This window comes from Danio rerio, chromosome 10, assembly GCF_052040795.2.
Source record: "Danio rerio strain M-AB ecotype USA chromosome 10, GRCz13ab, whole genome shotgun sequence".
NCBI classification, from domain to species: domain Eukaryota; kingdom Metazoa; phylum Chordata; class Actinopteri; order Cypriniformes; family Danionidae; genus Danio; species Danio rerio.
This window is the reverse complement of record NC_141030.1, coordinates 44853926-44866642: the sequence shown is the minus strand read 5'-3', so window position 1 is coordinate 44866642 and position 12717 is coordinate 44853926. Positions and strand designations below refer to the sequence as shown.

General features: G+C 39.6%; 2 protein-coding genes and 1 long non-coding RNA gene across 5 annotated transcripts in view; 1 reads left to right on the top strand and 2 right to left on the bottom strand.

The window, feature by feature from the left end:
- The window catches only part of antxr1b (ANTXR cell adhesion molecule 1b), a 73131-nt gene extending 62806 nt beyond the window's left edge, over window positions 1-10325 (bottom strand). The window contains exon 1 of one of the 3 annotated variants that reach the window (XR_015501526.1): window positions 9850-10265. Coding sequence is in view for 2 of the 3 variants with exons in the window: in XM_087271381.1 (XP_087127507.1) it covers window positions 9850-9986 (137 nt within the window). In the remaining variant the exon portion in view is untranslated. Of the gene's footprint in view, window positions 1-9849 lie in introns of all 3 variants that reach the window. The other 2 variants (XM_087271381.1, XM_087271380.1) reach the window with 2 other exon arrangements.
- npffr1l1 (neuropeptide FF receptor 1 like 1) overlaps window positions 1-12717 on the top strand; it is a 40798-nt gene that overhangs the window by 8636 nt on the left and 19445 nt on the right. Inside the window, exon 2 of the mRNA XM_087269565.1 lies at window positions 8350-8452. The gene's annotated coding sequence lies outside the window, so the exon portion shown is untranslated. The remainder of the gene's footprint in view (window positions 1-8349; window positions 8453-12717) is intronic.
- Window positions 5232-8804, bottom strand: LOC147835167 (uncharacterized). The gene is made up of 3 exons (XR_015501672.1): window positions 6568-8804; window positions 6413-6513; window positions 5232-6331 (listed from the first exon to the last, which is right to left on the bottom strand). It is a non-coding gene; the product is annotated as an uncharacterized LOC147835167 (long non-coding RNA).

Sequence of the window (12717 nt, the reverse complement as noted above, 5' to 3'; positions counted from 1 at the left end):
CCATTCGCGCCTGCGCCGTTCTTGCGCGAAAAGCCGCCGGATCGGCCAACTCGGCCGCCCTCCTCTTCCTCCTCCTCCTCCTTCCCTAAACCCGAGCGACGGTTTGCAAAAGCCGTCCAGAAAAAAAAAAAAGCAAAAGCCCTCGTCTTCGATTTCGACTGCGTTTTCGGATCCCGCCGCGTTCTCGACCTTATTTTTTGGATTCCGTTTTTCGTCTTACCTGATTTCCGGAACCTGCTGTTCCCCGGACTCGATCCTAGTCGTCCTCCCTGCGGTCGGCTCCTCCTCCTCCGGGGCCTCCGCTCCGCCGGCGCAACGCTGTGAGCTAAGCGGACAAACTGATTGCATCGGGAAAGCCCTCCACTCGGAGGCGAGCCGTCGGCCGGCAAGCGCGAAGAGGAGCGGAAAGGCGCCACACTGCCCTGCAGCGTTCGCTCGAAAAAAACTAAACGCGGCCTTTACGTACCTCCGGCCACGTAAATCTCGGTCTCCAGAAACGTCCGCGGGGCTACGTTTCCAGAATGAGCTTGGGTTGACATTATTTCTGTTCAGTGATGAGACTTTTGTCTGAGCAAGGTCAGACCTTACTGTCCTAATGAAATCATTAAAAATCAAGACATGATAATATTTTATTGTGATAAAATAAATGTAATCTAGAGGCCTTTGCCTTTCATATAAGCCACTTCTGATACCAAGTGATCAACTAAGTCAAGTTATTATTTGTTCTTTCTCAAACTTGGCTAGACGACAAGACTTTTGTCAGGTAGTGTATACTGATTGGGGTTTAACAAGACAAAAAGGAAGTCAAACAGGATGAGTAAATTGAGAATGAATTTTCATTTTGGGGTGAACTATCCCTTTAATGTTTTGGAAATACGTTGTGGTTTTGTCTGGAATTTTGACGTCTGAGACCCAGACCACAATAGGGACATCTTAAATTCTCATTTATTTGCATTTATGAATTCAGCAGATGCTTCTATCAGAGGAAAAAAGTCATGATATTTCCAGTATACAGTGTCCAGAAAGCAAGCTAGAAATGCAAAGAAGAATATTGTAGTAAGCAAAACACCATTGATGGGATTAATAATAACTCATTCAGTTAAAAATCCATATTTTGGTAATATTTTGTCAAGAGGGAGGTGAGTGTGAGGCTGGAATCCAGACGATCTTGGCCTCCAGGGTTTCCTGTTGGGCCAAAAAGCTGGCTGTCCATTTTAATGAGATGAAACAGGAAGATTTCTGAATATTTTTCAAATGCTCAACTACTGGCCAATCTGTGGTCCATTATCAGGTTTAATACCTCGGAAATTAAAATTGTCACGTCGAGACAGAAAGCCAAGACCCAAACTGACACCCAGACCAGACTGTTTTTGTGGTCTTGATTCATCCATTCATTTTCCTTCAGCTTAGTCTCTATTTCAGATGTCCCCACAGAGGAATGGACCGCCAACTATTCCAGCATATGTTGTACGCAGCTGATGCCCTTTCAGCTGCAACCCAGTACTAAGAAACGCCAATACAAGGGCGAACTGGGACAAAAATCAGCCCTGGCACTGTACCCACACCAGCTCACATTACCATACAGACACACCCCCACCCACAGACACGCACATTTACTACTAATATTAGTGTACAGGTGGTGAAATAATATAAGCAGTAAAATATGTAACATTTAATGTATGTGACTGGAACAAAAACAACCCGTTGTCATTCTCTGCACCTCTACTCAAGGATTGAAATATACTGTAACCTATGCATGTATTTAATGTTTTACTTTGAGGACTATGCATTCAGAGTTCACTACAAATGCTTACAATACTATGGCTATAGCTATAGGTTCTTTTGCATGTCAGACTATATTGATAATACAGTAGCATACAGCGGTCTGTATACCCTAAATCCCAAGTTATCTGCTGATAATGAGATTTTAAAATGTACGGGAGTTCTACGCTAAGATTACTGTTTAGCACACAGTGTACGTTACTGTTAAAAACTGTCAGAAATAGTGTGAATGGTGTCAAAATTACTTAGTATATTTTATTATAATGATTTAGAAGTATTTTTTTCTGTTTTTTTACCTCCTCTACCACAATACTGTCCTCTGAAGCAGCAGCTCAATTTAAACCTTTCGCGAATGTTTCAGCGGCTGATTTTAGAGCCCTTTTTTGCATCTTTGGAGGTTTTCGGCACTGCTTTTTCTTTTTTTTTATGATCAATCTCTGACAATTAGCTTATATTGCACTTACTGTTTGTTTGACATTCTTGCCAGATTTTGATTACGTTTGCGTAACCTTTGATTGGGTCGGTCCCTCTCAAAACCAGCCGGCTGTCACCGATTGGGCCAAATGCTTAATATTTAATTATAATTGTTATCATTACTATTATCATCATCATATTTATTCATATTGCAAGAGATAAAAGCTGCCTGCATGTAAAAACAATACATATTAAGAAATAAAAATAATTAAAAATAAAAATAACTGACCGGCCCACTTTTAAAAATGGTCCGGCCCTTCTGGCATTTGCCAGAAGTGCCAGCTGGCCAATCCGCCCCTGCACCCATTCATACTCATTCACACACACACTAATACACTACGGACAATTTAGTTTACCCAATTCATCTACTGTATAGCACATGTGTTTGGACTAGAGGGGAAACCGGAGCACCCAAAGGAAACCCATGCCCACACAGGGAGAACATGCACAGAAATGCCCACTGACCCAGCCGAGACTCGAACCTTGCTGTGAGGTGACAGTGCTAACCATTGAGCCACCATGCCACCCTATGTGGTCTTAAATGGTTTATATATTAGAAACATCTTGTCAAGAATGACAACAATCGTCTGATGACAATTAAAAGTGTCTATTTAACAATCACAAAGCAGGCGCATACCTAATGTTAATGAAATTAATCTTAACTTAAATTTATTAAAAAATAAAAACCTAACCTTGCCAAAATACTTAAAACAATTGGGTTTTACTCATGTCACCAACAAGTTTTTAATAAACTTAAATTAAATTTAAATAAATAAAGTTCATTACTGTAAAACCCAATAAGTTGAGGTGACTCAAACCATTTGAGGAAACCGATTGCAACAAACCATTTAAGTTCAAAAGCTAATCCTAATGAGCACCGTGAACTTAATCCATTTGAGTAAGCAATTTGAGCACAGTAAAACCCAATAAATGGAGAACTCAAACCAACTGAGTACTGTAAAACCTAATGAGTTGAGGCAACTCAAACCAATTGAGGAAACAATTGCTACAAACAATTTGAGTTAAACTAACCTATATGAGTACTGTGAACTTACACCATTTAAGTTAAAATAATGAGACATTTAATTAACTCATTACCTTCAACACTGAGTTCAAAACTCTTTTCAAATGAGTAGCATTACCTTTCAGTCAATTTTGAAGTTAACTACACTCATTTCATTTAGTAAAGTTGACTGTTGGGTTTTACAGTGTATAAATAAATAACGTTCAGAATATGTATGTTGTTTTTAGCTAAATTTATGTTGCTTCGTGTCTATGGTGTAATGAAGAGAGGAAGATATGAACCAGAAAATAGATAAACCAGCCAGCAATAGGGGTGCATCATTACAATCTCGCATACAGCAAATCATGTATGAAATATGGAGTTTGCAGGCATCCATATTGATGAAGAGATACATCTGCAGCCTAAAGAACTTAAAGGAATGTTTAATTTCATTTATAATCTGCAGAGCATCTCAAAGGGTCGGCTCCTGTATAAACAAGCAATTTTTAAAGGAGCCCTGAAAAGATATTGATTTTTGTGAACAGTTTTTTTTTATCAGCTTGCTATTTATGCACAGATGAATGCAAAATTGTTAGCCCTTCCATCAAATTTTAATTATTTTTCAAATATTTTTTAAGTGATAGAGCAGGAACATTTTTACAGTATTTCCTATAATCTTCTGGAGAAAGTCTAATTTCTTTAAGTTTGGCTGGGAAAAAAATGAAGTTTTACATGTTTATTATTATTTCAAGGTCAATATATTAAAAGCCCCCTTAAGACATATTTTCCCCCACTATTAGCTACTTTTTATTTTGTTTTATTATACTTTTATTTCAGTGTGTTGATGCACTTCCAACTGATATGGAATATTTAGTCGGGGGCGGGGCTTTCTTACTGCGTGACATTCATAGTAAACTATCGGTAAGGGGATGTGGTTAGGGCTGTGCGATTTAGAGAAAATATCTAATTACGATTTTTTTTTTTTTACAGATGTTGCGATTCCGATTTAATTTTGTAGTCAAGCTTCAGCTCAATAAACTGTATCGTAGCTTCTTACTGCTAAAATGCAGTGTGAGTGTTAGATAAAAAAAGAACTGAAAAGATATGAACTAACTCCAACCTCTATTCAAAGTTTTATCGTGAGATCAGGCTGATATTTCATATCACAGTCTCTTGCGATGAGCTATTTGCAATGTTTATTCATTTCATTCATTCATTCTCTTGTTGGCTTAGTCCCTTTTTTAATCCGGGGTCGCCACAGCGGAATTAACCTCCAATTTATCCAGCAAGTTTTTACGCAGCGGATGCCCTTCCAGCCGCAACCCATCACTGGGAAACATCCACACAAACATTCACACACACACACACACACACACACACACACACACACACACACACACTACGGACAATTTAGTCTACCCAATTCACCTGTACCGCATGTCTTTGGACTGTGGGGGAAACCGGAGCACCCGGAGGAAACCCACGCAAAGGCAGGGAGAACATGCAAACTCCACATAGAAATTCCAACTGAGCCGAGGTTCGAACCAGCGACCTTCTTGCTGAGGCGACAGCACTACCTACTGCGCCACTGCCTCACCTATTTGCAATGTTTCAAATCGCAATGCGATTCAATTTCAATTAATTGCACAGCCCTAGACGTGGTTAAGAATATCAAAACCGTTTTTTCCCCCACAAGCTAATCGTTCATCTAAAGATTAACAATGCACAATCCTAGCAAAAGTAAACATTGTAAATTTTGATTTCACTGACTTTAAATGTAATTTAATGGAAAGTCCAAAATGGGGCTTATTATTTTTGACCCACTAACCCACAAAAATTAAATAAATAAAATCACAATTGTAAACAAAATAATGTTTGGAGTATTTTACAAAAGAAATTCTGCCATTCTAATTTAATTATTCATTCATTCAGTTTCTTTTCAGCGTAGTCCCTTTATTAATCTGGGGTCGCCACAGATGCAAGCTGAGATTGCATCACTCAGCGATGCAATGTCAAACACAATGCACACAATGGAGTGAGTGACGTCACTGTGACAGGTAGGGTTAGGGGTGGGGTTAGGTGAGCCCATTAGCAAGCATTGGATGCAGCTCAGATTGCACTGCACCAGATCTGCATCCAGACCCACTCTCCCATAAACACGCATTCACACTCATACACTACGGACAATTTAGCCTACCCAATTCACCTGTGCAGCATATCTTTGGACTGTGGGGGAAACAAGAGCACCTGGAGGAAACCCACTTGATCGCAGGGAGAACATGCAAACTCCACACGCAAATGCCAACTGACCCAGCCGAGGCTCCAATCAGCAACCTTCTTGCTGTAAGGTGACAGCACTACCTACTGCACCACTGCTTCGCCCCTACTTCATTTACTCAAGTTTAATATTGCTAATCATTTCTCCTACATCTATGAAATTGCCTAGATTTAGACATGAAAAACATGTTATTCATAGTAATTCCGCTTTTGCGTTTGACAAAATGTCCCGATTATAACAGTGTGCACTTTGTCAGGGCTTTAAGTGGGGTAATTGTGATATTCTGAGAAAGAAATCTGACAACGCCAGACAGATCAGCTCTGTTCATGCAATCTGCTTCCAACAGGAAAATGAAACTTGCATTGTGAGCCAACTCTTCGCTATGACCTCATCAGACAAGAACCTTTAACCATCACTGAAAAGACTGTTCATAATCGAGGCTGTTGTCCTGCATAATAAAAGCATTCTTTTATTCTGCCACCAAAGAAGAATGCAAAGAAATGCGTGTATATTTAATTTGCTTAATGCGCTCTAAAGTCATCACAGGTTTGTGTTTTTAAAGAAACACTCCACTTTTTTTGGAAATAGGTTCCTTTTACAACTTCCCTAGAGTTAAACAGCTGAGTTTTAGCATTTATAAAATACATTGAGTCAATTTCTGGGTCTGGTGGGAGCCTTTTTTAGCTTAGCCTAGCATAAATCATTTAATCAGATTAGACCGTTAGCATCTCGCTAAAATCAGTTTTAATAATTTTACTCATTCAGTTTCTTTTCAGCTTAGTCCCTTTATTAATCTGGGGTCGCCACAGCGGAATGAACCGCCAACTAATCCAGCATATGTGGATGCCCTTCCAGCTGGCGAATGTGCTTCTCACTGCGCCACAGTGACGCCAATAATTGTACTATTTAAAGCTTAGGTCTTTTGTATAGTTGCATAATGTACTAAAACTGATGGAGAATTAACCTTTATAAATGCCTCATATATCTACTGGGGACTATTTTCCAACCCAGGCTCATTCTGAAAATGTACCCCTATATAGATTTCTGGAGAGTGCCAAATACATTCCAGGAGGTACGCTTTTTTTTTTTTTTTTTTTTTTTTTTTTGCAGTTTTTGTTTTCAGGAATCTACCAGAGGCCGCTGTGTGTGCTTTTTAAGATCTCAGATTTCTCTCGCGCGTGCCGTTCGCGCCTGCTGTTCTCACGTAAATTCATCAGAGGCCGCTGTCGAATGAAGGATTAACTGACCCACCCTCCTCCTTCCCTGAACCCAACCAACAGTGTTTTCAAAAGCACAGATTGACCAGTGCTGACCCACTTTTCTAACCCAACTGACAGTTTTAAAAAGCAATCTTGAAAAGACGGATTTTTACCACGTTTTTAGATTTTACCACATTCTCACCCTGTTATTTATTTGATTATTTTGCTTTTGTTTTTGTCTGACCTGCTTTTTGGAACTGCCAGTCTTGAATACCGTCATTGTGGTCAACTCCTCATTGTGTCTGAAATCCTCCGATGTACCTGGTAAGCTACCGGGCAAACTGGTTACAGCGGAAAAGCCGTACGCGGTCAGCTGGTAAGCACGAAAAGGAACGGCTTCATAGCGACCCATAGCATTCATTTTAAAGACAAAATGCAGCCATATGTACTTCTGGCTACATAATTCGTGATCTCCAGAAATATATATAGGGCTACATTTTCCGAATGAGCCTATGTTGCTATTTTCACAGACTGCGTAATACATCAACAAATTTCCTTGACTATTACGCCAGACTAAGAGTATAGTTCATGGACATATCGACCTAGAAAATAGCAACTTCCATTCACACGGGGCGTCAGCTTCAACGATTGCCATTCACTTTGAATGGGTAATGTCAGGCATTGCCAAACTGCTTTGTGGATTCGTGGGCGCCGCTTCACACACGTTGCTCGCTGCAGAAATTGGGACTTCAAATTGGGAAGCGTTAGCCAATCAGATCGCTGTATGTAAATACACCAGCTCAGACAGGGGCCTACTGCTGACTAATTTCATTGGCTGACGCTGCTACGATGCAACCTCGTCTTCAGACAATCCCTTTGTCAATCGTTGACGCTGAAGCCTCGTGTGAATGGTGCGTTAGTACACGATGTACCTTCAGAAGTGTCAATCTTTAAATATTAAAATGATCAAAACTCTCTTTAATATTTTTTGAGAAATGCTAATAGTCTAATCCGATTCAATGATTTATGCTAAGCTAAGCTAAAAGTGCCAGACCCGGAGATCAGATGAATGTATTTAAATGTCATAAATATTTTGAAGGTGACATAAAATAAGCTTATTATTCATTTTCCTTCAGCTTAGTATCTTTATTTATCAGGGGTCACCACAGTGGAATGAACCGCCAACTTATCCAGCAAATGTTTTACACAGCGGATGTTCTTTCAGCTGCAACCCAGCTCTGGGAAACATTCAAACACACTCATTCACACACACTACGGCAAATTTAGGTTATTCAGTTTACCTATACCGCATGTCATTGGACTGTGGGGGAAACCTACGCCAACATGGGGAGAACATGCAAACTCCACATAGAAATGCCAAATGACCCAGCCGGGGCTCAAACGAGCGACCTACTTGCCGTGAGGTGATCGCGCTACTCACTGCGCCACCATGTCGCCTAAAATGAGCTTGTTTCCACAAGAAAAGCTTGAGTTTTGTTTTAAAATCTGCTTTATTGTGTGCCTTTAAATGCAAAATGACTAAACAATGGCATAGATTATGCGTCTCTCCCTCCCCCTGATCTCTTTCTCATCTCCATATCATCTGTGCTCAGATCTGAACTCGGTGCTGAGGCTCTGGCACATCTGGCCCTGCTGGTGAACAGGTTCGACAGACCAGAAACCCAAACACCGCACACACCTTCATCAATCCTCAAGGTTTTCCTATTCAAATCTCTCTTTTGATTACAGAATATACTAAAACCCAAAGAATGAATAAAGCGACAACAGTATGGGGAAGGCAATATAATAATCACGAATTAGACAACCTCTCCTTCATCAATACCTTGTTTTTTTTCCTTTTCTTTATGTGTTTGCCAAGCTCTTTCTGTTTTCTGGAGGTGGGTTGTTGTCTTCATACTCACTATTTTTATGGTAAATGGTTCCATATGCCAGCTCATAGCTATTAAAAACGCAATTGGAGAGCTGCAGTCTCCTTACAGCCTTTAAGGCTGAATTATTAGCCTGTTTTGTGGTGTTTAACTTCTTTTAAGTGCTGTTTAACAGAGAGAACTTTTTTAAGCACACTAGTTTTACTAATTTGTCTTTGCCATGATTACAGTACATAATATTTAACTAGTTATTATCCAAGCTGAAAAATCCAGCTTAAACCAGCCTAGCCTGGTTTTAGCTGGTCGACCAGCCTGGTTTAAGAGGGGTTTTGGCCACTTCCAGGCTGGTTTCCAGCCATTTCCAGCCTGGTCTTAGCTGGTCAGGCTGGGAGATGACCAGCTAAAACCAGCTTGACCAGCCTAGCCAAGCTGGGAGTCCAGCCAAAACCAGCTATATCCAGCTTAAACCAGGCTGGTCAAGCTGGTTTTAGCTGGATTTGGCTGGTCATTTTCCAGCCTGACCAGCTAAGACCAGGCTAGAAATGGCCAAAACCCCTCTAAAACCAGGCTGGTCGACCAGCTAAAACCAGCCAACCAGCCTAGGCTGGTTTAAGCTGGATTTTTTTAGCAGGGTAGTATTCAGCTTAAAGTCTTAACTACTGAAGGTTGATTAGGAAAAAGTAGGCAAGTCATTGGACAACAGTGGTTTGTTTTGTAGGCAATGTTGGGGAAATTTATGTCTTAATATAATATTGAGCTTTAAAATTATAATTAAAATAAATTAATTAAACTGTATTTATTCCAGCCAAACTTTTAAAAAATAATAAATTAAAAATAGATATTATAGGAAATACTGTGAAAATGTTCTTGCACTTGAAAATTTTTTTAAAATAATAATAAAATCTGAGAGGATCGCTGATAATTTTGCCTTCGGCTGTACTTAAATAGCAAGTGAGTTATCTTTTCAAGGTTTCTTTAAAATTGCCATGTTTATACATGGAGACTACCCTTTGAGATGCTCTGCAGATTATAAATGAAAGGCAAATGAACCATTTCAAAGTGCTTTAGGCTGCAGATGCATCCCTCCATCAATATGTATGCATGCAAACCCCATATCCTACATATGATTTGCTGTAATGATGCTCCCCTAATCCTGGCTGGTGCATCTCTTTCATCGTCTTCTCTTCATCAAACACTCTTATAGAAATAAAAGAAGAAACTCACTTGTCCAGCACAAAGTAGAGGTCAAAGCCTCCGTAGCACGAGGATCCGGCTTCCCAGCGTTCATAGCTCTGTCCAGCACAACAGCTGAGCCTCAGGATGAGCATCACAAACAAGCCTCCGCTCCACTCCAAGGACATTATTCCAGTTTGGTAATTGCAACCCTTGCACAAGTCAATGCAAAAACAGCCTCAGCTTTAATAGAGACGATGTCCTCTGGAGCCACTGATCCATCCAGGCTGGAGTCTGGAGCTCCAGTCCTCAGTCAGATAACTCTAATATACTGCTGCAGATGTGTTTCAGGCCCTCACATGTGTGTGTGTGTGTGTGTGTGCACTTGGGTTAGTTTGAAAACTTCAGCAAATCATTGGACTCGGTCTGGTGGTGTTTGGGTCTTGCATGAAAACTGGGGTTCATCTGGAATAAAGAGAGGGAGGCACATGGATACTTTTTTGGAAAACAGTTTAACTCTCTCTCTCTCTCTCTCTCTCTCTCTCTCTCTTTCTCTTGTTTTTCTCTCTTTCTCAGAATGGACCTTTTGATGAGGGTATTTTTCTTCTCTACTGCCACTTTGTGGTGACTTTTATTAATTCATGACTGTTTACTTGGGGAAAACATCATTAAATTATGATCATTCGTAAAAGAAATGCTGTATTCAGTAGTACAAAAGGAGAATGTACTGTATGATGTTGGTTCTCTTTAATGAATCAGAAACATGCATTCATTTCGTTTGGGTCTGAACTGAATATTGTCCTGGATAAATTCGATTCAAAACAATGTTTGTGTGTGTCTGTATATACACTACCGGTCAAAAGTTTGGGGTTAGCAGGACTTTCAAATGTTTTAAAATAAGCTTCTCCTGCTCACCAAGGCTGCATTTGTTTAATCTAAAATACAGTGCAAACTGGAAAATTGAGACATGTTATTGCACTAAAAAAAAACTTTTTAAACGTAGTTTATAATATAATTTAATCATGTATTCCAGTGATTTAATGATGAATTTTCAGCTTCATTACTCCAGTCTTCAGAGTCACACGATCCTTCAGACATTACTCTAATTTTAATTAATATTCATCATTCATTTTCTTTTCGGCTTTGTCCCTTCATTAATACGGGGTCGCCACAGCGGAATGAACCACCAACTTATCCAGCATATTTTTACACAGCGGATGCCCTTCCAGCCACAACCCATCTTTGGGAAACATCCACACACAGTCATACACAACAGACAATTTAGCCTACCCAATTCACCTGTAACTGAAACTGAAGCACACGCAGGAAACCCACGCGAACGCAGGGAGAACATGCAAACTCCACACAGAAACGCCAGCTGACCCAGCCGAGGCTCGAACCAGCGACCTTCTTGCTGTAAGGCAACAGCATTACCAACTGCACCACTGCGTCACTAATTAATTATAATTTTTATTATTATAAATTATTATTGTTATTAATGGTAATAGTAATGAAAGCAATAATGACTAAAGTATTAATTTCATTTTAAACTACATGCAATAAGTAATAAATATATAATTAATAAATAAGTATTTAACAAATTTAAAAAATTTTTTTCATTTAATAAATGCCGCTTTGATGAACAGAATAATTTTATTTGCATTATTAAATATAATGGCGTCACGGTGGTGCGATCACCTCAAAGCAAGAAGGTCGCTGGTTTGAGCCTCGGCTGGGTCAGATGGCATTTTTTTATTTCAGCATGCATTATTGTGCCAATTTCTGTTGTTATAGAGGTTAGTATTTTGGAGATTTGCACGTCAATGTTTATATTCATTTCTTCGTGTTCACCTGGACCGGGGAGGTGGGCTTAGCTGGATTGGTCTACAGTTCCCTTTCCAGACGAGTCTGGGTTCCCAAAGCCATCGTACTTAAAAGCTTTGATGCCATATCAGGATATTTTGATGTGGTTGTTAAAGCATGCACTGTAAAAAATTTCCAGGTTTTCACAACAAGTTACTGTAATTTTTCACAGTAAATTACATTAGTATCCCTTCACAGTATTTAACTGAAAAATTCACAGTAATATGTTGTATTCATAATTTTATTGTGAAATTACGGCAGGTAGCACGATTACAGCAAATTACTGTGAAAAGGGCTATATCTTTTGCACGTTAGAAATTCAAACCTTTTTTTAATTCAACGTAGAAATTAATACAAATTAACTTTTAACAAATAATAACAGAATGTTATAACCCCCAAAACGATTTGGTTACCAACATCTTTTTGTTTGTACAGCACCTTTATTTAATTTCATACAGTTAACATAGAATAGGAAATAATATTTAATGAACATAACTGTGTGCTTAGCCAAAACATAATACACTGGAATAAAAAGTAATTAATTAATGAAACTAAATACTGTTAAACAGCCAACAATTATTTCAATGTCAGGGTAAATGTCTGCTTTAGACGGTTTCATGAGTATTAGGCACATGTCATCGCCTGGAGGTCACTTATCTCAGAATTTTATATATAAGTGTTTTTATATAAGTGTTTAGACTGTGGGGGAAACCGGAGCACCCAGAGGAAACCCACACCAGCACAGGGAGAACATGCAAACTCCACACAGAAATACCAACTGACCCAGCTGGGACTCGAACCAGCGACCTTCTTGCTGTGAGGGGACCGTGCTAACCACTGAGCCACCGTGCTGCATCCTTGCTTCCCTTTAGAACAGGGGTCACCAAATTTATTCCTGGAGGGCCGGTTTTCTTCAGATTTTAGCTCTAACCCTAATCAAACACACCTGAACAAGCTAATCAGGGTCTTACTATGTATATTTGAAACATCCAGGCAGGTGTGTTGAGGCAAGTTGGAGCTAAACCCTGTAGGGACACCGGCCCTTCAGGACCGAGA